We start from the raw sequence: 26508 nt of genomic DNA, 5'->3' as shown, positions 1-26508 counted from the left end.
GATCTATCTGCATTTACTTTAGTGGAAGGAGTAAGGTACAGACCAAATTTCATTTTGATGGCTGTGGCTAGCCAGTTAGTGACACCATTTTCCCCCCACTGATTAGAAATGACACTGGATTCTATGAGGCAGAGTAAAATTTAAAGACAGGCCACAACTTCCCCCTTCCCACCGGATGAGGAGAAGAACATGAGACTGGAGAAAAACCTGCTGAGCCGCCTGTGATCAGGCTTCAGATGCCAATGTTGTCACACGAACCATTACCCCACCGTACCCAGTACAATCTGTTCCAAGGTGTGCAGGAACCAGCAAAGAGCAAACCAACTGCTCCTCCTACTATAAAAGGCTTTGAACTCTTAACCAACTGGTTTAGAAGAAAAAGAAATCCATCAACTTCGTTTTTTGTCTCCAGTATCTCACATATCTCTTCCTCATTACAGATGTTCTAAACCTGAGCTCCACGGATTCCCGAGGGGTTCTACCGGTGAGTTTCAAGGGCTCCATCAAGTCCTTGAAACTGAGCAACACATTCCGTGGGCGCACACGACGGCATTATTCTAGGGAATATCCTTGGCTGTCCACAGCTTCCCAAAGTGTGACCTAAAAATGGCTAACGCATTCCACTTCTTTCAAATCAAGAATAAAATTCAAATCCAAAGCCAAAGGAGATGCTGTCTTTGGGATTTAAGAGATAGGGAATTAAGTACACTACCCGATTTATGAAATCTTCATAATTACCACTTGACAGAACCACAGCTACTTCCTCTAACAGAAAAAGTAAAAGCGTCTCACTCACCATCATAGCCTCCTAACACGAGCCACGGGAACACCGGCCCACCAAACGTCCCCAGGCAAGGATCGTGCAGCAAACTTGTGTCATTCAGAGAGGCAGGAGCCCTGCCAAGAATTTAGAAAACATTTCCCAATTAGAACCTCAAGACATCAGAGACCTGAAAGCTTATACGACAAACAGTCACGTGGCTGATTATATTCCAAGCACAATGTGGGCCTGAGGTTCCCTAGGTGAATAATGCAGTTCAGTACTTGCTTTTGGGAGCTCAGAATCACTAGGTAAGACGCAGGCAAAAGCAGTGTGATGGGTCGATATTGCCTGGTGCTGGGTGCTCAGAGAGGAGCCACTAACACGGGGGAAAACTGGCACCATAAAGAGGAGAGCTGTACAGAAGCAGGTCTTTAGGCCGAGGGAGGACTCATGTGGGAAGGAGGAAGTGCGGATGCTCTACACAACCGTGACAGAGGGAAGAAAAGAAAGCACAGGAGGGAACAGGCAAGTGAAAGGAGCGAGTGAGTGGAGCAAGAGGAGTGCCCTCCAATCCAGCCCCAACTTGGAGGGGAGGCTGCACATTTAAAAACTCAATATCGTGGTATCAATTTGCATTTGAAAGACAAGAAAAAGGCACTATAGGCTTTTATTTTTATACTATGAAACCAGCTCAGAATCGCTGAGGGTGGCGTGGTACTGAGCAGTACCTGCCGCACCTCAGTTACACACCACAAACGCCCTACCCCAGGGCCTTTGGACTTGCTGCTCGTCTACCTGGGACACTTCCCTCCAACTTTCACAGGCTCCCTCCATTCCCCTCCCTTTGAGCAGGTCCACGGAGAGCAGCTGCCTCCCTGCACTCTCCACCCCAACCTGGCTGTCTTCTCCCCCCGGGCATCATGTCGACCTGGTGTCAGGGCAAGCATCTACTGTTCATTGTCTGTCTCCCTCCATTGGAACGTAGGCTTTGCCGGAAGGGTCCTGCTGTTGGCTGTTTGCTCACTGCTGGGGCTCTAGTACTACAACAGCAAGTGCTCAAATGCTGGTGGAACAAAGGATGGACTGCCCCCTGCCACGTACCGGACACAGTACAGGAAGTGCGTGTGGTAATCTGCATACACGAAGAAGTCATCCCCTACTTCGTGGTTCAGCACAGAGTGGCTGTTCTGGAAGTAATTTAACACACTAAGAATGGTGCAGTTCTTGTTATACGGCGAGAGGGGGGCCACGCAGATGTCCTGAAGCGTCACGGTCTCGTTGTTGTAAGACGCAGTAATGTTTTCGATGGCTGTTTGTAAGTCAAGAACCTGAAAGGTGATTTTTAAAATAAACAAACCCAGAAATACACCAGATTTCTCTCTGATTTCCACTATTATTGACCTGAGGGGTCAGAAGATAAAAAGTATTTGGGGAAATCTCTCCTAAGACAGGGGAGAGGACTAAGACCCACTACAGTAAAGTATCTGAGGAACAGCACACTGGGACGGAGACCCAGCTGAGAGGCAGCCAGTGTCTCTGGGAGGGGACACCACAACAGGCCAGGTCTCATTGCCAGGCACATGAACCTCTCCCAGCAGTGACCAACAAGGCCACAGGGGAAGGCAGGGCAATTGGCCTGGTCTTCCCGACACTCCCCTCACCAACAAACACCACCTTGCTCCATGCCATGATTATTTATATGTATTCCTGTATTTTCGGATAGGAAATACACACCAGGAGGTAAATGATTACATCTGCATCTTTTGCAACAAGTTGTGAAAAGGCAACAGTCATTGCGTAGAGAAGAGATTCTATTAAAGTCTTGGGACCATTTTGATGTTTTCAAGATATCAGACTTTCTGTGGGCAACAGCAACGTTTAAAGAAAAAAACAGGCAACTGTTCATTAAAAAAATAAGTGGGATGCAGTTTATTCCCAGACGCAGCTCTTGAGGGCAAGTGAGATAAGTGAACAGGTAGATGTAAAGGCCTTTGTGAGAACAGATCTCATTCCAAATGCACCTCTCCCCAAATGCGGGGGGAGGGGGGCACATGCAGGCCATGGTAAGTTCACTCCTGCAGGCAGGACCAGCCATGATCCAGCAGCTCCTGCCTTGGTCCCCAGGAAAATTACCAAGGTCCCCTTTTCAATTACCAAGGGAAGACAAATCCTAAGTTCCTGAGGTGAATTATAAATACATTCTGTTTCGATAGAGAAACTCTCATCTCAATTTCAAGCAAGACCTATTGTATGAAGTAAATATAAAGGCGGTCTAAATTTTTCATTAAGTTCAACTCCTATCACTGTCTTGGAAAGTAAGTGAAAAGCACCTTTACTTTTATTGTTAAGGTTTTCAAGATAAACACCTTTACTTTTATTGTTAAGGTTTTCAAGATAAACCACCACGTTCAGCTCCAAACCCTCATCAAAAGAACTGGTCAAAAGCTGGCAAAGCACAGCTCCCCGCCGCCACCCCGCCCCAACCGATTTCTGCAAAGAGCAGATTACCTGGTGTAAAATGTCTACGGCAAGCGGGGGCCCAAAAGGCACGTCGGACCCCGAGGGGTAAGGCTCGTAGGTGTGCGGGTGGCTGTGCGGGGCCTGGATGATGAGCTGCTCCGTGCGGAAGAAAGGCCCGAAGTGCGCGTCGAAGTACTCCTTCTCCCGGCGCGCCTGGCTGCCGGGGGCCGACCACAGGTCCACCGGGTCGGTGGTGACCCGCACGAAAGCCAGGCCCGACGAACAGGCGGCGATGAAGGCCAGCGACAGGAACACGACGCAGCCGGGGTGGCGGACGCAGAAGGAGCCCCACTGCGCGAAGAGCCGCCTCAGGCAGCCCTCAAACGCGGCCCCCAGAGGGTCGCAGCAGGACGCCTCCCCTGCAAGAGCGGGAGAGGAAGGGAGGGTGGAGGTTAAGAGCCAAGCCATTCCTGAAAGTCGGAACAGGGAGAACATTAGCTCCGGCTGCTTGCTCCGGGCGGGAACCGCGCCCACGCCCGGGACACACCGCCCCGCAACCTGCCGTCCCTGCCGGCCCACAGCGACCGCCACGTCCACCGATCGGAGCAACGACTGCTCACACAAGCCTCGGAAAGCAGGGTGCTCCCAGCACCCTCTCCAGAGCAGCTCCCACCAACCTTTCCTGCTACGTTAGCGCGTGCACAGCTCTGATCCCAGGCCATGCTGCTCCACTGCTACCACTAGTTACCTGGTTCTGATCTGCCACCCCCACTGGACTGTCAGCGCCACAAAGGCAAGGACCCTGCCTCCATCACAGCCTGTCCTCCGCACGAGCTCATTGCCTCTCCCAGAACAGGCACGTAAACATGCCAACATAGCCCTCTTTTGTTTAAGTACAAACGTGCCTACCTCTGTCACTGGCATTTACAGAGAAAGCTATATTGCCATCAATGGGGGTGTACTCGGAGACAAAATACCGTTTCCTGAAAAATACAAGCATGTGTCGTGTTAGTGGACTTCAGCACAATGAGGCTGTTCTGACATTCCCATAACCCTGTTAAAAGCTTACTTTCTCATCTTGTTTGCTTCCTCCCTAGTCGTTGCCTTGCTTCTCCTAAGTTCCCTTGCTCTGGGTCCCCCTGCTCATCAGTCTCAGGAGAAAATTTAAGAGGGTATACAAAAAACAAATGAATAGAGGATAATTTCACCTTGTAGCCCTCATTTATATTTAAAAGTTTTAAGTCCTTTAAAAACATGATAGTAGACACGATATTGCAGGAGCAATGAGCACACCCAGTGCCCAGGTCTTGGTTTCTAAACACCATTATGCAGTGAAAGGAACCAGCACTCCTTGCAGAAGAGCTTGCTTCTAGGGCTGGGGCAGGAAAAACAGAAGATGAGCCTGGAACATCTTGTGATTCCAGAAAATAAGTACCAGCTTGAGGAAGGTAGGGGCATGTTACGAAAACAAAGGAGTCCCCAGAAGGTGATCCCAGTGGTTAAAACCGAGAAAAATCCAAGCAACAAAATCAATGATGGTACTGTACCCACAGAATTAAAAAAAAGTCCATGATGTAAATATAACTGAATAAATACATTAAGTAGGGGAGAAAGATTAACTCTCTGCACAAAGTCAGTCCAACTGGAAAATGGAGAAGGAACGAGAAACACAAAGTCACCATTAGGCAAACACCACAGCAGCAAGTACTGCAGACAACATCACTGAAGGATGCTAACCCCAGGGGGTGACAGTCTGAGGAGAAACAAGGCGTTACCATGGTCTCAACATATCTCCCCTAAGATATTTATCAATTCCAAAGGGAAAAACAGTAACTTCACAGTGGAGAAACCCAGCAGGCACCTCCTTAACCAAGTGATCAAGGCTAATGTCATTAGCGATGAGACATATTGACATCATAAGCCCCTGACATGACACACTGAGAAGACACACCACTTCTGTGACATTATCAAAAACACATAACCTCAATCTAATCGTGAGAGAATGTCAGATAAAGCCAAATCAGGGCACAGTCTACAAAATCACTGATTCATCAAAAGTGTCAAGGCCAGAAAAGAAAAGGAAAGATGGGAAACTGTCACAGGTTGGAGGAGACAAACAGAACAAAAACTGACTGTGACACAGGGTCCTGAAACAGAAAAAGTACATTAGAAGAAAAACTGATGAGACTTGAATAAAGACTGTGGTTTAGCCAAAGATCGTACACCAGTGTTATCTGCATAGCTTTGATTAAATTACATACTATGGGTGGAGTGAGCTGTAACATTAGGGGAAGCTGGTAGAGGATATATATAAACTCTATAGTTTTTGTACCTTTTTGGTAACATTATTTCAAAGTAAAAACTTTTTTAAAAAACATGCTGTCCTAAATCAAGATGCAAATATCTAAAAGGACTAGAGCATTGCATTTAGATTAAGCTCACGAGAATTTCTGTTAAAGAACGGGTGCTTTAAATCGTATGCTGTTTTGAATAAATCAGCCAAACTGACTTCAAATGTTTCAATGTCTAAAAAGGCTTTTGATTGTGGACTGGTTGCAGGACACGAGCAACTCATGGAATGGTATTAATGCAGGTGTTTCCTGTTCTAATAAACCAAAGTCTGCCAAGTGAAAGCTACAAGTGCCACTTGGGTAATTTCACTCTTCTTGCCCTGAAAGAAAAACAAAACAGGTTACCTGTAGCACCACACGGCAAAAAATGCTCCAAAAAACACAACCAAGAAGGCCATGTAGGTGCTCCACATGATGACGTACATGGCATCCAGGCCCAGGATTCTCCAGGGAGCAGGAGAGGGCGGGGGCTGGGGCTTGGGGCCACACACCAGTGAGCAGTCCTGGCAGCTGCATGGCCCCGTGACCTCATCCACAGACTCGTCACAGCCCTTGGTGGCATTGTTCATGGGCTCCATCCCCTGGGTTGGAAGATCTGTGGGAAGGATTGTGTTGAGTGGATATCTCCATTAAAAAGAAAAAAAACCACTAAAAAGTTTGTGTTAAACTATATTTAAAGCCAACGATAAGCACACAGAAATAAGTAACACGGCGGGCAGGGTGTAGCTCAGTGGTAGAGTGTATGCTTTGCATACATGGGGCCTTGGGTTCAATCCCCAGTACCACCATCAAAAATGTAAATAAATAAGTAAAAATATAATTACCTCCCTCTAGAAAATAAATTTAAAAAATAAATAACACAACTGGAAGAATAAAAAGGACTGGAGGTTTCTGGGTGATCACATTATGTTTTGCTGCTTAGTCCTGTAAAATTTTAAGTCACCTCAATAACTTTGGGCCAGGGTTCATCACCAGGATCCAAGTACATCACAGTCCAAGGCAAACCTTCAGTTGAGTCTTCTCTCCACTGAGGAGCTAGTCTAATACTACTGCAGAGCTTCTGAGAGGCTCCCCCCACCACTTTTTTTTTTTCCTTAACAGCTTATTTCTTCCAATTACGTAGCAGTATCTGAGGACAATTATTCCTCCTCCTCAACCCCCATGCCCAGTCCCTACATTAACCAGGGGCAGGATAAATGCTCTAGTTTCCTCTCTCTTTGGAGGGAACTCTAGGACCTAGTTAGCTGAATTTACCTTCCTACTGCAGTTTACAGTTCCTGGGTTTAAAGAAAACTATAAATGCACCAAACTGGGAGTCTTGATCCCCACCTGAAAAGATGGGTGTGATGGTGAAAGGAGCCTGGCCGTTGTCCTTGTTGAACATGTACTCGATCCAGTTGGTGGCGTTGCAGGCTTCGGCCTCCCTCCCGCACAGCAGGCCCAGGGCCTTGTCGTTACTCGAGGGGGCCTCCACGTCCCTGCAGGCATTGTACATCGCTGGCAGGAGAGCAAGGGAGAGAGACTGAAACGCTGTGCCGCCTTCAATCACCCGGCGCGATCTTACAGGCCTCTTGAATGTGAACTTGGAAATCCAGACACACTGCAATCAGGGGCCACAGGCTGGAACTCAGGGCAGCAAACACTAACGGCAGGAATTACCTCTGAAACCTGCTTATCATCCTGCAAGAACCATGCTGGGCCAGGTTCCAAGCAACTTAAAAGTAAAAGATAGGAAAGGCTTACGTCATTCCGGGGGCCCACGGTGGAGAAGTGACCCCCACCGCACAGAAGAGCACACTAAAGGCTAAGAAAGGGGAGGCGAAGGACCTCAGCGCCTCTGCAGTGAACGAAGCTGGTTCTGGCAGGAAAACTCCACAGCTGGGGAATTGTGGGACTTCCGGGGTGAAAACTGGTTTTAGGACCGAGCTCACGTGTGAATGAACCTAATACAATTCTCTTTTTTGGTTTTATTTTAGTGCAGGTGAAGACAACACACGAAATAAGAACAACATCAATGACATTAGGCATTTAAGGAAGTAGTAGGAATGGCTCTTACATTAATATTCAATTACTAGTCCCTGCTTGTTAGAAACTTCCCAGAATCTGCTTTCCCTAAACTTTAAGGAGGTACTTACAAATTCAACGTGTTTTACCCTCACTCTTGAAAGACAGTTTCGCTAGAACAACAGCTATCTTCTCTAGAACTGTGATGACTCCATCGTCTTCAGGCCTCTGTCACTGATTAGAAAGGAATGACTTCCCCAACTGTCACTCCTTTGAAGTGATTTGTATCTTTTCTCCACTTGCTTTTAAGAGATCTGTCTTCGGAGTTTTATAGTTTTCCTGAGCTATATTTAGATATGGATTTCCTTTTCTTTTTTCTTTTTTTAAATAGCTTGAGATAATTCACATATCATACAACTTGCCTATTTAAAGTCACAATTTAATGATACGAGAGATGAAGCTAACACCATGACAAAACATTTTTTTTTCAAAGTAAGTAAAATCTTAGTGCAATGTTAGAAAAATACATATTAAAAATAAAGTTACAATTTAACGGATTCTGGCATGTTCGTAGATACGTTGCAACCACTGCCACGGTCAACTTTAAAACATTTTCATCACCTTGAAAAAAGAAACCCTGTATCTCCAATGCTCCCTTATCTCCTCCATCCTCCCCAAACCCTAAGCAATCATTCATCTACTTCTATCTCTGTAGATTTACCAATTTTGGACATTTCATATAAATGGAATCATGTAATAAGCAGTCTTTTGCAACTGGCTTCTATCACTTAGCATAATGTTTTCAAGATCCATCCTTGCTGTAACAGGTATCTGAACTTCATCCTTTTTTTTTTTTCTGAAGTACAGTTGATTTACAATATTGTGTTAGTTTCAGGTGTACAACAAAGTGATTCAATTTTTTTCCAGATTATATTCCACTATAGGTTACTACAAGATTCCCTGTGCTATACAGTAAATCCTTGTTGCCTATCTATTTTCTGTATAGTAGTTTGTATCTGTTAACCCCAGACTCCTATTTGTCCCTCCCTCCCTCCCTTTCCCCTTCGGTAACCGTAAGTTTGCTTTCTGTGTCTGTGGGTCTGTTTCTGTTTTGCATATAGACTCATTTGTGTTATTTTTAGATTCCACATATAAGTTATATCATATAGACATGCTTACTGCCTCGCCCCAGCTCTCTTTCTGGAGCTCCACACTTTATCCCACGTGTCATTTCTTTGATAATTTCCAGAACTTTATAGCTCTATCCTGTTTTCTGAGTAACTCCCTCACACCTCCCAGCTCACCATTTGGTTTTCAGGTTTTAATTAAATATCTCAAGCATATAGAAAATAGAGAGATACGATTCTCCCTTACTCACCACCCAGCTCTGTCAATCTCACTATTTTACATTTGCCTCGACCTTAAAGAAAATAATACACTACAGATAGAGCTGAAGCCTCCTCGCCACCCCGTCCTTAAAGTAATCACAACCCTGAATCTGATGTTTATTTTCACCACGCATGTTACTGTGCATTTATGATATATTGTATCCATAAATATGAAGCACTGTTTAATATAAACATACTACATGTATCCTGTAACTTATTTTCAGTCAATATTTAGGAGTCATTCACATGGATGACATAACTCTAATTCACACATTTTAAGAGTTTTACGTATTCCATTATAGACTATGACCACGCTCCAATGTATGCATCCATTCCCTTCTCAATTAGCATTATGTCTCCTTTTTTTTTTTTTTAAATGACCTTTATTTTTTTAGGGCAGTTTTAAGTTCACAGTAAAACTGAGCAGAAAGCACAGAATTCCCATATAAGCAACCCCTGCTTCCACCCAAGCACAAACTTCCCACTATCAACGGCTTGGAAGAAAACCTGCACGTCCTAACAACGTCCATGTGGGAACCTAGAGTTAGGAAGGCGTTAAAGTAAATACTTAAAGGAGATTGTTTTATAGATTGTAGCTCACGTCCCAGAACATAAGCAAAGCAATAATTCGCATTTCATGGCCAATGGAACTAAAAACTGTCATTTGCATAGTTGACTGGACAACATAAAGGAACAACTTAATCTACTGTCCTGATACCAAATGTACAAGAGGAGTAATTAAAAAGTTTACTTACCATTGGCAAAACTCTCTCCAACATAGTATTGTAATTCTTTCACGTTTGTTTTTGTCTGGTTTGTAACAGGATCAACATAATCTTCAGTTGCTGTGACATTCAGAAACTGACTTTGTCGAGGGCTACATGTCAGCTCACAAAACAGGTTCATTAGGTTATAAAAACAGGATGGACACCTAAAGAAACAGTAAACTATTTTGTATGACCTCACAGATAACAGGGCCAGCAAAAAGATGATTTAAAATAGACAAAGAATATTTGAAATTTATTGTAAAGTGGCAAATGGATTACCACGAGGATATATTAAACCCAGAAATTCTAAGCCTAAAACCTCATGTTAAAATAAAGACATCTCTTTAAAACCTACCCTAAATACTACATTTATGCTGCCCAGATGTAATTTCAGAACGAGACAAATGCTCTCTGATTCTGCACTTTATAATTCAGAGATGTTTCCTTTGTCTTGAAGCTAAAGGGACTTAGGAACATCATGGTGATAATTCTCATTAAGAAGAAAAAAAAGGGAGAAAAGTGAGATTTACACATTAGAATTTTCATCTTATAACCTACTGAAGAGCTCTCTTCCGAGTCCCACATAACCCTTAGCCCTCTTTAAACACAAGAGGATTTCCCCGTGACTTGAGAAGATAAAAAGAACAGCAAAGGTGTGCTCTAGCTGCAAGCATTTCAGAAGCACATGGGTTTTCTGAGACCCACAAGCTGCCTGCTGTCCCTGGGGTCCAAAGTTTAGGCTCCTAATGTCGACCAGTTATGTGGCAGGAGACCTCTCCTCTTTGGTCCACCGTTATCTGCAGAAGCCATTGCTTCATCAGACCTGCATTCTCACAACACCACCGATCAAGATTACTCTCTACTCTGATCTCATCCAGACGACTACACATGGCACAGAATGAGGAACATGTGGTCCCAGCCTTCCAAGCCTCTGATCTAGCGACTGAGCAGACACACGCACACTGACTCTCTTTCAGGAGCCCTGTGCTTTACTGTGGCAAAAAGGAATGACAATTACACCATTCGAACAGAAATCACTATTGGGGTGCACAGCTTTCTACCACTTTCCATAAATTACAAACCTCTTGCCATGTTACTCCACAACCATCAATTCTGACAGCTGCATAATATTCCTTATTAGCATCCCATTGTTTGCTATCATAAATAAAGCTTTGCTACCTCTGACAACACAGGGGAAATCTTGGTGATCTTTTGATGCTTACGTTTATGCCCATAATGCCTCACACAGAGCAGGTGGTAAATCAGTCTGGGCTGAATGACAGAACCAAACTGGCTCCAGCAACATCCGCTAGGCTTCCACAAGATACACTGGCCTGATTACAGCCTCAACTTTTTGATCTATGGCTCTATTGTATGTTGGCCTTAAAAAACAATTTAGGGATGGTTTTCCACTCTGTGTTGCCAACTGAACCTCCTGGGAAGAAGCAAATTTTCCTCAGTGGATGTGGACTTCGTGCCCTGTCACCTGCAGCAACACCTGCACAGAGAGCACATGCCTGCCCACCCACCTTTATCGGGTGCTTGAGTGTGAGAAATTTAGGAAGACATCACAACATTCTGTTCCAAAGACCAGCCTGTTCTCTTGCACGTTTGAGAACTGCTGGGTAAGCCTGGAGAACATCTATTACACCACCCCTGTCACAGAGAACAGACTGGACAGCAAACTGACTTTGACAAAACCAGCCGACTATGCCAGAACAAGCTTGTGAGCAGTGACCAAAAGCCAGCTCGACTGAGGCCTGGGACTCCAGCTCATCAGGGCACCACAGGAGGAGAGAACCATGTGCAAATCAGGGGAGAAGAGGGGAGGGAGGCGACACAGACAACAGCCTGGATGAGGGTCTAGCTGGGCAGGACCACCGGGAATCTCTCCTCCCCACAGTGCGAAGAGGCTCACGTCTGAAAGGACCCAGTCACAGTGCAGATACCCTTTGTGCTGAAGACATCTCAGAAGAAAGCCAAGTAGCGTCTCTGAACGTAACTAGACAAGAGAACTGAGTCTGATCATTATTACTTTGTCAGAAGGTATTCTTTATTTCCGGAAGGTCGTAAGACTGCTTCCTTAAAATAAAACAAAAACTAACTTTTTAAGCCCATTTTTGTACTTCTGTTTGCCTGGCAGTCAACCTACCTGGACAGAAACTGCAGAGGCAGTTGCAGGTTGTCTTTCAGAGTCCGAAGCTGCTGGACATCACAACAAAGGCTGACGTTGCCGAAGAAGAAGCCTGGGCAGAGCTCCTTTTGGGTGAGAAAGCACGGACATCAGGGCAGCACAGTTAAATAAGGACAAACATCCCTCCATGAGAGAAGACCATCTTATGCACAGAACCCTCTGGAGGTACACAAGGGTGAGACACGAACTTGCCAAGTTCTTGCAGAATGCTTTCAAACGGCTATCAAATTCACTATAAACTAGGGATTCACAAAAGTAGAAGCAGTAGAGATATTTCTTTCTTTTTTTTCCTAACTGGGAAGCTCACTCTCCTCCCTTGACAATCTTTTTACCTCTTTTTAAGTTTGTTCGGTTACGTTTAACCAGAATGCAATTTACTCTATTAGCCCAGGGAAAGTCAAATGCCCTTCATAATTCTGATGAAAGGAGAGAGTAAGTCTAGGAGTCCTGGTACCATGTCACCTGAATTTTAATTATTTCAGCCTTTAAAACCAGTCTTTTCACTTGGATTTTTCCAGTCCTTTTCTAATATCCCTGTGTATTGGGGATGGTAAAAGAGACAACAGGAAACACATTCCTGGCAGCAGCCAAAGTTCATAGGCTCTCCGTGGAAAACAGAGGAGTCACTAAAGTGAACAGAGGACGGGAGTCATAGCCACTTAGCAGCCAAGTCCAAGTTCTGAAATCTAGGAACACAAAAAAGCTAACTTTGAATGTATTTGGAAGAAGCTGCAACGAGCAACATCTGAGGCACCAAGATTCGTCCCTAAAGAGGAACCTGCCAGTGGGAAGCTTTATGAGCCGGGGTAGCCCCAGGAAAATGAACCCTCTGGAGTTACGCGACCTTCCCTGCCACGGTGTGCTGCAGACGCGAGTCTGGGATGAGAGGGGCCTATTCATTCCAGCTCTACGCCCAGCCCACAATAATATTTAAGGTATAATTGTAGAATCTCTGATGAGCGTTTTGTGTTCCCAACACCCAAGACAAAGAACTCACCTGCACGAGGTCATACCCGTCCTCTGGCAGCGGTTTTGGCGGCCCAGAGTATCTGCAATTGTATCTCTTATCTCCAGATGCAATTCCACACTCTCCATACCAAACGCAGGACTGTGCAGATACCTACAAAAGTCAACACAAAACTCAGTTCATTAGGGCTTCCAGGGTAAAACGAACTTCAACAGCAAAAGGCACCCACTCGAGCACCTCTTAACAGAAGTTTCCAATGTTACCTGCAAAGCCGAATAACAGCAAGGGGCACTGGTTTAATATTTTGAAAAATATTAATTAAAACAGAGCCCAAAATGGACTCGTCAAGTCAGTCAGTGAAGGAGATAAGAGAAATTCCTTATTTATGTGACTTCCACTTCCTGCTAGTTTATCTGTTAATTAAGAGGATGCTGCAGTTCCACGTAAGAACCCATAGGAATCAGTGCAGATGAAAGAAAGCAAGATAGTATGAGAGTCAGTGATGACTAAGGCACTATTTTTGCACATCGGCATAAGGAACTGTATCGGGTCTAAAGAATGAAAGAACATTTCCGTATCTATTTAGGTCAATTAGTATCAATACACCAGGCACACAACATGAAGGAAAAATTGTAAGGAAGAGGAGCAAGAATGAATACCTCATCCTCTAGATTTAAGTAAAAAGCAAGAAACGTGCTCACTTTAAGGAAAAGTCATCTCAGAATCTCAAAAGGAAAATGTAAAACTTCTTGTGTAAAGATTTCTCAAGAGCCACTCATATTCCCCACGAGAGAGTCACACGGCTGTCAGAAAATTCAGAAAGGGGGAAGGGCGCAGAATGACTCAGCCTGCCAGCAGGGCCACCAAGCTCTGCCAAGCTGGCCAGGGTCATGGCTGGCATGACCTTGCAATCAGCTGTCCTGGAAGGAAACAGGGGCTGACGAGAAGCAACCTTGGCTCCCAAGGTACCTAGTGGGGAGGACATTAAAGAAAAGAGTGGAATAGAAGCAGGAGAGTGAATTGTCTCTGGGGCAGCAGCACAGGACCCACACAGCTGAGGAGCGCAGCCAGGCTGTGCTGGTCCCCGGCGTCAAGGCACAAATCCCACAACAGGCCCCGAAGCCCTGAAAACAGGAAAGGAAAAGCAGGCGGAGGCTGGGGGCCATGGAGTGAAGGGGAAACCTAAAGGTCCATATGACTTGTCTCTGAATTCATTCTTCAGATATTTGAAAACAGAAGTTATGACTTACCCCTATCTTGACTCACTGAAAGTCATATGTTCAGGCCACAAGAGAGAGAAACCTGACACGAATGAGGAAACGACAAGGACGCAACAGTGCCACATCCCAAACCTTCGGTGAGAATTTGCAAAATTCTACCGTTTTTATATAAAAAGAATCACAATTATTTCCATAAATCTGGTGATTCTAGGGGAAGTATTGATCTTCCAAAGAGTTTTCAAAACTCTGAGTTTCCCACTAAAAGGTCATTACCCACCCCCTGAAGTTTGAAAAGGCAAATCAGCTAAGGAGGGGTGACAACTGCTGACAGTGACCTTATTTTAAATACATGGGACCCTTCCCTTGAATTCCCCATCACAGAATTCTCCGGGCAGGAGACCAGTCAACAAGCCACGACCGAGGCCTGACGAGCAGGATGGGCGTCTGGAGTCTAAGTTCCCCTTCCTCAGCCCTCAGCGCTGTGTAGGAAACAAAGACAACCCAGAGCCGCTTGCTTCCTACTCGCAAGATCATCTTTTAGAATCTACACCATTTGCTTCTAAGAAAGTTGCTTCTACCCTCCTGGTAGAAGAGCCGGGTCAGGGGAGGGGGCAAGAGGCAGGGAGTCAGGAGACATGGTTCTGGTCCTCAGAAGTCATGAGACTCTCAATGCACTGAGCAGGGTGGCAGCTGGAGCAGGAACCCTGGTCGTGCTGAGCAGGAGTCCCCTTCCTGTGAACTGCACTCAGAACCTCTGCCCACATCACCGTTTTGGTGTGAAGAACAAATGCGGGGACACGCGAGGAAGGGCTCAGGAAACCAGGAAGCACTATCAAGCGTAAGGAATTATTCTTAATGTCCTGTTTGGGACCTCAGCAAAGAGGTTCCAAAGACCCGAATAAAATGAAACATCCGAGGTTTCTCTGGGGCCCAGGAAAAAGACGGGGCTTGACTTACGGCTCATAGGTTTGCTTCCCCAAGTCCTTGGCCCAAAGCAGCATGAGCCGGTGGGGCCCACGGGTACTCGGGCCGCTAGCTGCATGCCAGGCCCTGTTTAAATGCGCTCATGCACTAACACAACCAGTCCTCATGAGTGGCTGAGGGAGGTGCTACTATTATGCCCATTTTACAGATGAGGAAACAGAGGCACAGGGAGGCTAAATAACTTGCCCAAGAGTGGCAGAGCCAGGATTCAAACCAGAACATTCTAGTTCCAGAAACAGACTCTCAATAAAATGGAATCAACCCCATAAGAAAGGTCCTCACTCGAGCATCACCCCCTCCTTGTGCAGGACTCACACTTGTACACTCACTCACCGGCTACACCAGCAGGGGCCCCTCACACCTCACAGCTCTCTCCTCACCTCCCCTCATCTCACCCACAGCTGAAAACTGAGAGCCTCCCTCAGCCCCAGCCCAGCTGGTGTATGTCCCTGAGCCTCCCTGGGGACCTTCGCCACCGGCCCGCTTCCTCATCCACATGCTCAACCTCGTCTCTCTGCTGGTCCCTTCACCTGCTCCTGCCCATAAAGCCTGCTCCACTCCATCCTCCCTCTCAAACCTCCAGCTCCTCTCCAGCTGCTCTTCCAACCACCTGCCCCAATCCTTCCTCCATTGCCAGGCCCTCTTCATCAGGGTTTAAAGTCCCGGGCACCTTTCCCACCTGCCCTCCAGGAACCAGCGTGGTCTTCCTCACCCATTCCCTCCCAAGCCCAGTCACTCTCTGACTGCCTCATGACTCCCATCACAGGGCCTGCTCCCAGAAGGATCCACCTCCACCTCCACCTCCAGCAGCTGGGCATCAGCTAAGTGCCACACCATCTCACGTAATCCCAGAACGGATCTGTGAGGCTGGTGGTAAAATAACACCATTTCACAGATGAGGAAACGGGGGGTTACACAGGTAAGGCCACATCTAAGAAATGGCAGAGCCAGACCCTACATGAGGCCTGGCTGGTGCAGAAGCTGGAGCTCTTACTCCTTACACTGCACGAGGGTCACTCCTCAGTGGACCAGTGACTGGGCCACGCTCCCCTCTGCAGCCCTTAAAGACCCTAGCTCGTGTCTCAACAACTGGGGTTTCCAGTCTCCAAATCGCCACAGCATAGTGCTCAGTCAGAACTTTATCAACAAAGACAACAGGCATACCTGAAGGTGCCTGGCAGATCCCTGGATGCGAGGGCAGCGCGAGCGGACACAAGACCAAGCATGCTTCGGACAATCATGGGCTCATGTACAGGCCACGCGCTTCCTTTCCAAGGGAAGCACCTGACTTCCAAAAGCAAAGTGTCTGGCTGAAAGCTGCCTTTACTATGATACAAGAACACATGTTGATTTCACACCAGTGATGCTCACTTGGGGAAGGAAATCTGAGGCCTGACAGTGAAATAAACCCATCAGGGTCTGAGGTCTGCCAGAGGCCAAAGTGCCCCTGACCAAACGTGAGCTCAGCTCTGAGACTGAGATGGATGGTGGTGGTGGTCATACAACATGTGATGAACCTCGAGTCCTTGAGCTTGAACTTAAACTTAAAATGGTCAATTTAACCATAGAGAGCATGTTCTTAGATATACTGAGATTAAACAGGAGGGTGACTGTCAGTTCAAACATTATGGGTCTGAGTGTCACTCAACACACCTAGTGTCTCTAATAACTGGTGCCGTCAAAGTTCCACCGAGGTGTGTGTATGGCGGGGTGGGTGGGTGAGTCTAAAGAATGATCATTCCTCACAGATCACCTCGTGGGCACTGACCAGTCTTAGAGCTATTCACCATCACAAGAACTATCTTATTCAAGCATTTAAAAATTTGACCGACTCCTAAAATGTTAAAAATAAATGACCGTAGATTTTATTCCTTTTAACTACAGAATCAATACCCACCCATTACAAATACTCAAACGTCACAGGTGTATATGAAACAACACCGGGAGCTCCCCCTTCACCTCTCCACCCTCACCCCATTCCTCAGATTTAACCAGCGCTCATTTAGATCTAGGTCTTTGGGCTTTCAATTTCCCCCATGGGCAAACACATACAAGCGCAGTGACTCAGAAACAGCTTTTTCACAAACACATCTCTACTACCCTCTGTGACTGGCTGTTGGCTCTACCTGAACTGTCCTTCACTGTGTTTACTGGGGCCCCCAAGGCTGGACCCCAGCCCTTGTCTGCAGTGCCTTGTTTTCTCCACAGGTTTCAGTCCTACCCATCTTGGAACAGCCTCCCTTCTTACAAGCCTCTCCCAAGACTCACTGCCTCCACTAGATTTAACTCTGACTCCTTTCACTTGGTCCTGGTCCTGGTGCTTCCCCGTCAGGAGAGCTGTCCTGGGGAAGAGGCAGGTCAGCCCCAGGCAGCACCTGGCTAGCGTCGTGAGCATCCATCCTAAGTGCCCAAGTCAGCAGGTCTCCTGCGTCCAGAGCTCTGGAGAGCAATCTGTCACTTACACTCCACGTGCTCCCATGTGGATCCATCCGGATGGGGGTGGATAAACCTTTCCTTAGAGGGCCAAAGAGTAAATACTGCAGGCCTGAAGGCCTTAAGGTCTCTGTGGTAAATACCCAACCTTGTCTGTTGTAGCTCAGAAACAACCACACACAACAGGTAAATGATGGGCATGGTCGTGACCCAAGAAAACTGCATTCAAAACAATTATGGCGGCCAGGCCATAATTTGCTGGCTCCTGCCCTAGGATGAAGCAGAATTTATGAGAAATATAAAGCTGTGTGTGTGGAGCGAGGCTGCAAGGGTATTTTCTTGCTTTTGTCTCAAATCTCCCCTGTAAGATCATAAAACCCTACAGAACAGAGCCCAGGTGTTACACTTCCTTTGAAATTCCCTATAAAATCTTATCCAGTCTTCACTGACTCAGAAACCTTCAAAACACATGACTAGTTGAAGGAACTTGACTGGATTATGTAAGAGATTGTTCTGGCTTCAACCCAGAATTTAGTAGTTACAAGGCTAGACCGTCTCTACTTTTAAAGATCAAGCCATATGGATATTTCACAACATGCGCCAGAGTTTAACTGTTGAGTGTATGACTGGAGAGCTTCTTCCAATAGTAACAGGAATAGTTCAGGGAAGTTAAAAAAAAAAAAAAAAAGCCCCTTCTGCTGTGTGTCAGCAACTATAGCAATTGCTAAACAGACTCCGGCACGAAGGGAGCTCGGGGAAAGCACATCTTAACCATACAGAGACTCAGAACGTCAGCGACAGAGTTCTATACTCTAGCAAATCCTGAAGTGTTAACTCATATTCAAATGCTTAACGAACATCAACCCAGTGCCAGGCACAAAGTGATTTCTCCCTCATTGCCTCGTTTATGTCTCAGACACCCCGTGGAGAGAATCTCAGAATCCTACAGGTAAGGAAACTAGACCTCAGAAAGGATTCTCCGAGGTCAAGTGGCTCATACGTGATAAAGCCAGTCATGAGAACCAAGATTTTGAATGCCAAGATAAGCATTCTCCCTCCTATCCTCCCGCCCCTACAGCTGCCACACTGTCCAAACTCCAGCTCAGTCTGTACACGGATGCACCCTCAGATTGTGACAACGCACCAGAGATGGGCTGTCCCACCCACTATCAGTCATCCTGCACAAGGGTCCCTCTTTCTACACAGACTTGTTCACTTATAGGAACAATGACCACCATTTATGTCTCTGTAAGTACATCTCTAAGCAGATGTCAAGTCCTGACTCACTTCCTCTGGACCAATGACTATCCTCAGCTCCAGGCCTGCATGTGGTCATCCCCGGCAGGTGAAGTTCAGGGCCAGTCCCCTCACCTCTGCTGTCCTGGATGAGTAAAGCTCCCGACAGAAACTGGAGGCCCGCCCCAGGCCTGGCTCAAGCTCCAGGGATAACCCAGGAGGGGGTGGAGGGAGTGGTCTGGAGAATCCTGTCCAGTGATTAAGCTGCCTGCTGTGTCACTAGGGGTCAGGTAGGCAGATCAAACAAATAGGACAGGACATTTGGGGTGGAGGCTGGTCTGGCCTGACTTTTAATGATGGATATTTCTGGAACTCTGTTTTATAGCCAACCTGGGGTGATCATATCCGCATAACAAAGGATAATTTGTGTGAGCACTAGGCACGCCTTTAGATGGGTATTTAAGTTACATTTTTAGAGTTAGATGGGTTCTGGGCTCAGCCAGTCTTCACTTCACAGATAACCCCACCAACTTGCAGTTTAAGTGACTTGCCCAAGGGAGTACTAGTTAGTCTTAGACATTACATATCTGAGCTCCAGCATCCACAAGTTTGAAAAACAATCCAATCGCCACAAGGCTAAAACAAAACCATGAAAGCAGATGGGGGTGTTCACTGTCCGGTTTTTCCCTCTGGAATGTTCACACAATGTGACAACTGAACCAAGGGTCAGGCCAGCAGGCTAAACCCACCCTGACCCGTCTCTGGCTTTTGGAGAAGCCACAGGGGAGCCAGGAACATGCCTTGCATGAGATGCCTTATTGGCCAGGTGAACACCTGCTGCACACCCACGCAGCTGAGCTTGCTAATATGAATAACCTGGTAGCAGTATTTTGGATTTCAATAGAGCACAGAAGTCAGAAAACGGTGGCCCAAGCCCCCTCTCTGCCATTTACTAACTATGTGAGCTTGGGACAGATTTGAGCCTTAACATTTACATCTGTAAAACAGTAAGAACAGCGTCACATCTATTTAAAGGGGTCCTGGGAGGTTAAAACAAGACCAGATGTATCGCCACAATGGAGTTTGCTACTGGGAGCAAAAATTAGGTAATTCTTTTTCCTTTAGCTTCTTGTAATCTAGAAGGCCATTTTAAAATAACATTATTGAGATAGTTTACATACCATAAAATTCACCATTTTTAAGTGTACGCTGCAATGGTTTTCAGTAACAATTGGGTAACTTTCCCCCCTATTATCTCCAGCTTTCCTCTTGTCTGCCCGGGAAGCACTCATTCACCATCCAAAGCTAAGTTCAAAAATGGACTCCCCAGTAACATTCTGTCCTTTTAATAGAGCACATTTTTCTTGGCATTGTAATTTTTTCATGTATCCACTTTCCCTCTCAGCAACTATGGATAAGACAGGGATAGTGACTCCTATCATTTACACGGCACTTTACAGTTTATAGACAGACCACTTTCTGGATAGGTGAGTCTTCTGATCTACTTTTGTATCCTACACTGCACTCTCTTCCTATTTATGAAATTAGTGAATGGCAGTAATTTGAGCTCTTCTGAAGCCAATTCTAAAGATTCCCTCTCAAATCCACCAAAAGCACACTTGTATCAGAGAGAGCTTTTTTTTCTTTAAAGGTTGTCTTGCTAAAGCAAATATTCTAAAGACAGAAAATAACAACAAGCATAGTCCAAGCAAAGGAAAACTTTTGGAGCCACAGTTGATCTTTGCAGTCACCCAGACACCAAGCGCAAATCCAGCTCTGATCTCCACTAGCCTCCGAATCCCTTCCCGATCTTTCCCCCTCACCCAAATCCACGAAGGCCCAATGATCTGGTGACTCAGAAGAGTAAAAGTGAAGAGTTCAGGCTATGTTGGAGATGGTAAAATATAGTTCTTGCCCTCAAGGAGCCTGCAACCTATTAGTTCAAGTCAAACAAAATATTTCTTTGCCTTTCCGCAAGCACCCTGAGAGGTAGGCAGAGTTGTTAACCCCATTTTATAGAGGAGGAGCCTGGCTCGCCCAAGATCACCCCGGGTACGAGGAAGTGTTGAGACCCACACCAGGTCTTTTAACTCAAAGTCTTTTGCCAGGCAGTAAATGCTGCTGCTGCTGCAGCTCAAACAGAGATTTGGAACTTGAGAAGGAAGACATTCTAGTTGAGGGAACAAGATAACAATGTCATGGACAGTGAAGCATTTGAATTGGACCTTGGAAGATGGGCAGGGTTTTGATAGCAAGTTGTTTATGTGGCTGGAGAGCAGGTGCCCTTCACAGAGCTGTGGATGAAAGACAGACAAGGTGCCGGAGATCGGATCAGAGATGGCCCACTCCAGACTTCCGCACAGGTAATGTGGCATCCATCAAACAACATGAAAAGCATCCCTTCTAGGAAGAGTGGAGGGAGAGGAAGGGTTACCCCAGAAAAGAGAGATCTTACTGTCTTCCTGGCCAGAGGGACTCTTTGTTCTGGGTAATGTGACAAACACTGGAGGAACACAAAGACCTATTCAGCAAGTCGTTTTCTTTCTGCCACTTGCTAATAATAAAAAAAAACTCTGTTTCCCTTGATTACTGTGTTAGTAAGATAACTGATCACGGCATCAATCAAGAAATGGGAGAGACTGGGAAAGATTACCCACATTCACTCCAATTTCAGAGGGTTATACTTCAGTGCTCTCAGGCAGACAGATTATCCCAATCTCGATCTCCTCAGCAAAAGCCGTTTTAATGCCGTTAATTCCTACCCAGGCTTCATTATGATCCAAGTTCCTCAAGAAAAAGCTTATAAAAATTAGTCGAGAGAGATGTGTACTACTTCTCAAAACCACACACATTATTTGGATGACCACAAGGTTTAAAAACCACGCAGTCTAGTGATGTTATTTTATCATCTGTAAAAATGAAAAATTAAGGAAAGCAAAATCTCCCCCAAGTGTATTTCAGGCCTTATGAAGAAGTTAGTCTGTAATTTTGTGAGAGAACTATATCAGTGCTCAGACTGAACCCAGCTGAGCTGCCACCATTGGTGAGAATTCTAAAAGCAGGACCCCCGCCCCCCATCTGTTGAGGTGTACTGAAAGCCTTTGTAGACATGAGGGAGTTAAACTTAATAACAACAGACGTGCTTCCAGTTCAGATTTACAGAACTTCTTGAGGCTTCCAGGTGTTTTGCAAGAAACTTGTAACCTAAGACCTATCACAGAAGTCCCAGGAGGAGAGACACTCATTGGCCACCAGCCTTGGCTACTACCTTCAGGTAAAAGGATTTCAGAGATAAGTTAAAGCTACTTAACAATGTGAGGCCTGCCTATTAGATCCCGACCTAAAACTCTAGAGAAACTGAACAGCTGTATTTTCAAAGCAAATCATGCTATTATTTCTTGAGTTTTCACTATGGTGATGAGGTCTCTCTGCACATCATGTTACTTAATAACTCCAATAATTGTAAGAGGTATTGTTTATCTCCAAAATAAACCAGGCTTGAAAGAGTAATGTGCCCAAAGCCACAGAGCTAGGAGGTGGTCTACCGGCTGACCCCACTCCAAACCACCTCCTGAAGCCTGCTTTTCTCTGCCTCCCTTCCCAACCAAGCAGATGTGTGCGCCTCCACAAGCCCACACTGCTGGGGCTCCTCCATATGCACATACAGGAGGCCCTTCCTGGGTCAGCATCCTCTGTCCCCTGCAGAAGTCTAAGGAGAGGTTTTTCTAGTGCAGGAAACCCCTTAATCTGCCTTCCCGTGTGACTCACTACCCCCTCGTCACTGAGACGCCTGTGAGTAGGCACGAGGACACGGGATTCCCAGAAGCTCACGCTTTCATCTGCATCTGGTTTAATCAGCACTATATCCTCAGATGTTCCCCTTGACCCCCAGTTTTAAAAGAGAAAACTGTAGACACAGAAATAAGAGTGAGGCACTCATGCCCAAAGCGACTAAACCAAGGGAAAGCCGACCTGGAGACAGGACTCTGAGTTCTAGGCCCCATACTCTCCATGGCTAGTTTTCTGACAAGGAGAAATTCAATTAACTGCTGCACCTGTGGGCCTCAGTTTCCACAGATGTAAAGGGGGAAGAAGTAACCTGCACTCTTTACAAGACTAAGCTGCCTTATGTAAAGTTCTCAGGTCTGTTCCAATTTAGTGCCTGATGGATTGTTTCTTTTATTTACCTCCCCCGCCCCACACACATTCATCTTCAGGGGAGGAGAAGGAGAAATAAAGTGGTCAGATCTTCTAAACAAATTTATAAAGAATCGTGTGCATGTGGCAGAATTAAGAAGGAAAAAAAAAAAAAAAACGAAGGCAAGTTAAATAAGTAAGATCTCTCTACACTCAACTTCCTCCTACCCTCTGATTCCACATCCTAAGCCGAGAAATTAGGTGACCACAGGTGAAATAAGCTCAAAACAGGTCAAACAACCAGCCCCCAGGTGCCACCCTCTTCCAGGCCACAGGGAAAAGTGTGTGGCTGGAGGAAGGCACTGGAGGGGTGGGGGGCCCTCTCGGGGCTCCATCGCTAGACCAACTGGTCCCCTCGGCGGCCGGGGGGCACGTGAGCCCCTGCACAGCCCGCCCGGCTCCCCGACTCGCGGCCCCACCACGTCCCCTACAGCCCGCCCGGGTCGCCGGCGGCCGCTCACCTCCGCCGGGAAGAGGAGCAGCAGGAGGAGGCCGAGGGCGGGGCCGCGCGCGCTCATGCTGCCGTGGCGCCGGGCTGCGGACGTCTGCGGGGCTCGGCTCACAGGACTGGGCTTGGCGTCCCGGGCTGTCTCAGGGTCCCGCGCCGCCGAAGGGAGGGAACAGGAGCCGGCTCCGACCGGCTGCGCGCGCAGCTCAGGAAGGAAGAAGGCCGCGTAGGTTCCTCCCCCTTCTGGGTGGAGCCGCTGCCGGGACGCCCCGGACCGGTTCTGGGGCGGGGCCGTCCGGGGAGGGCGGGACGAGGGGCGGGGCTAGACGGGCCTCGGCCAAGTGATGCCACAGCGACCTCCCTGAGTCCCAGCTCCGCACTTCCTCGCCGTGCGGCGACTAGGGGCGCGGCATGGGGCCAGGGACTCCCAGACGGGGGCCGCTGAACCTTTGGAATCCGGCCTGGGGAGGTTATTTCTGGAGTTGTCCCAACGGTGTGTCGTTTTGATGCTTTAACTCCTTTTCCCCTTTTTGTCTTTCCTCGGTTGGAGACCGTCGGCGAGGAGGTTTTCGCAAATGACAGTGCTTGGGGACTGTTTTCCCAATTAAGACCCTGTGCCTCAGTGTTTATTTCGGCCCCAATTAGCACCCGAGCAAGTTCTCCTCCCAAACCCAGTCACCCGAAAGGAATCCACGCCAGGGCACTTCTAGCAAAGCAGGAGGCGGTGCCACGCAGTGGCCTGACAGTGTTGTGATCCAAGAGCGCGAGGGGCGGAGGGTGGCTGTGGGCCAAGCTTCTGAGCCACCCAATCTCTGTTTTCTGTCCGCTCAGCCCACTTTTGAAAAAGTGCTAGAACCGCACCATCTGCTGGCGGAGCCAAGCGTGGCAGGGAACCCGCGGGCGGGAGGAGAGCCCCCCCACCCCACCCCCGGAAGTTTGACCCAGATGTGGGACCAGAGTCCAGTAAGTTCTAGGTGAAATGAAGTAACACAAGGAAGAAGTGTCTGTTTTTGAGACTTACACTTACTATAATCTTTTTTTGGTCTTATACATTTTTATTATATGCATTTCTGGTAACATTTCTGTTGGGCCAACTGAAGTCTTTCAAAGGACAATGACCCCCATTCCTGGGCTCGCAGATGTCTGACATTCTGTACTGGGCGGGTTTGCCCTAACAAACTAATAGCCCTAGGTAATGCTCAGGCGGGCTTGTTTCAGCCTACCTTATCAGAGTCAAACCCCTGGCCTTTCACGGACCCTAAACCTCTTACCTCACCTACAACCAGAGACTTGTGCACAAGCCGATTAGGAACCTTGTGACCCAACCTTATAAAAGACCCCAACAACCGGCCCTTAGCGCTCATTCAGGCACCCCTCACATGCGTGGCCCGCTGTTGTTTATGACAGTGAACCCTAATAAACTCCTTTCTAGTCCTATACTTTATTCTGGTAAATTCTTTTACCAGCCAGCACATCACCATGTCACAGGCGGCCACTTGTGTCCCACAACAATTTCCCCTCAGATTTCAGTTAAGAACACTCAAAAGCATGAGTCATTTCCACTTGGAAGTTAAGGAAACGGAGGTAAGGGATCTCTTCTCCCCACAGCGGAAGCCAATTACAATGAAAAGACTAAATATCCATCTGCAGTAACCATAAATCCCAGTGGAGGTAGGACCATGATGCAGGTGACATTCCCATTCCTACTCTACAAAGCGACCGATTCAGTTACTATCTTGCCTCCCCACCTCCTCAGCCCTGAAATGTCCACCTGACTGGCTGGGTGCTGAAAAACTATAGACTTCCTCTGGACTTTTGGCCCTAGATCTTTCATGAAGACCTCCTGGCCCTCATGTATCTGCTTGCTCTCAGGCTCCTGGTGCTCTCGCTTATGATAAAGTAGTCAGCTTCATGCAGACGTACTCAAAGTGTTGCCACTGAACCAGCAGTGTGTGGCTGGAGCAGGGGAGGACCCCAGAATGGCCATAGAGTTCTGAGATTACCAGATTCCTGAGATTACCATCGCAAATACTTGTTTCCTAAATAAGAAGTTGTGCAAAAACATCAGTTGTTTTAAAAGATAAAACCACTGCAAAGGACTGAAGAGCCAGGAGCATCATAGATAATACAATTCAAATAGATGAGGGGAATCCTTCCACAATGTCTACGAATATCAAATCATGACGACATATAAATGAGTTTCTATTTTCAGTACCTTTCATGACTACTCCCAGGAATTTTTGTTTGAATAAAAAACCTTTTGGGATCATTACAAAAGTTCTCCACAGTAGAAAAAATGACGTCACAGGTCCATAAAGCTTAAAAATCCTATTCAGGATTCCAAACATCAATATATTTATTAACAGAGCTGAATTATACACTCTAAAATTCCATGCTATTAAAAATCACATAGAAATAACTTTTGACTAAAAACAAACAGGAAAAAGCAACAAAGGCAAATCAAGTAGTATATCAACTATATTTTGAATTATAACATGGAATTTGTCATCAAACAAATGGATGTAATGAAAAACTTTTGGCAAATAATTTGCATAGGAATTGCTACTTCTAAGTTAAGATGCAGAGCTCACTGAATTGTAAATTAGATTAACAGAAAATAATCATCTACCTGTGTGCAAAATAAATATAATTTAACCTTAAATAAAAGACCTTTTGTTCAGTCTTTGGTGAGTAATTAATATAATCATCTTCCCTGCCGTGGATAACATCGTCATCTTTTCTCATCTGGACCAAAGGTGATCCTTCTAAGCTACAGACCTCTCACCTACAGTTAAGAAGCCCTTGTTAAATATTCTTAAAGCTCCTGGATTCATTTTTATGGCCCTAATATTGATCAAGAACATTATCCACTGAAAACAATCCAACAAATAGGCCAAACACAACATGCTTTAGTGAAAAACATTAAGTTTGTGATTTCATCCCATTTTGTCTTTTGGTACTTTGTTATCAGTACCAATTATACTGTTTTGATTCATACCTCATGATGGGTAACCATTTTTCGGTTGGGAAAAAAAATAAAGCATTTCAGGCCATATTATTTTCCTCTTCAAAATGAACGTATCTTTATAAAATTCC

At 46.3% G+C, this 26508-nt stretch overlaps 1 protein-coding gene across 1 annotated transcript in view; it reads right to left on the bottom strand.

The window, feature by feature from the left end:
• Positions 1–23606, bottom strand: part of NPC1 (NPC intracellular cholesterol transporter 1) — a 39192-nt gene extending 15586 nt beyond the window's left edge. The window contains exons 1-10 of the mRNA XM_010976955.3: positions 23426–23606; positions 12925–13047; positions 11886–11992; positions 9722–9897; positions 6904–7071; positions 5920–6169; positions 4133–4206; positions 3272–3642; positions 1865–2091; positions 797–897 (exon numbers count right to left, since the gene is read on the bottom strand). Coding sequence (XP_010975257.3) covers positions 797–897; positions 1865–2091; positions 3272–3642; positions 4133–4206; positions 5920–6169; positions 6904–7071; positions 9722–9897; positions 11886–11992; positions 12925–13047; positions 23426–23482 — 1654 coding nt within the window. The 5' untranslated portion in view covers positions 23483–23606. The remainder of the gene's footprint in view (positions 1–796; positions 898–1864; positions 2092–3271; positions 3643–4132; positions 4207–5919; positions 6170–6903; positions 7072–9721; positions 9898–11885; positions 11993–12924; positions 13048–23425) is intronic.
• Positions 23607–26508: the final 2902 nt, after the last annotated feature.

Source organism: Camelus dromedarius, chromosome 32 (assembly GCF_036321535.1).
Source record: "Camelus dromedarius isolate mCamDro1 chromosome 32, mCamDro1.pat, whole genome shotgun sequence".
Lineage (NCBI taxonomy): Eukaryota > Metazoa > Chordata > Mammalia > Artiodactyla > Camelidae > Camelus > Camelus dromedarius.
This window is presented reverse-complemented; position numbering and strand designations above follow the sequence as displayed.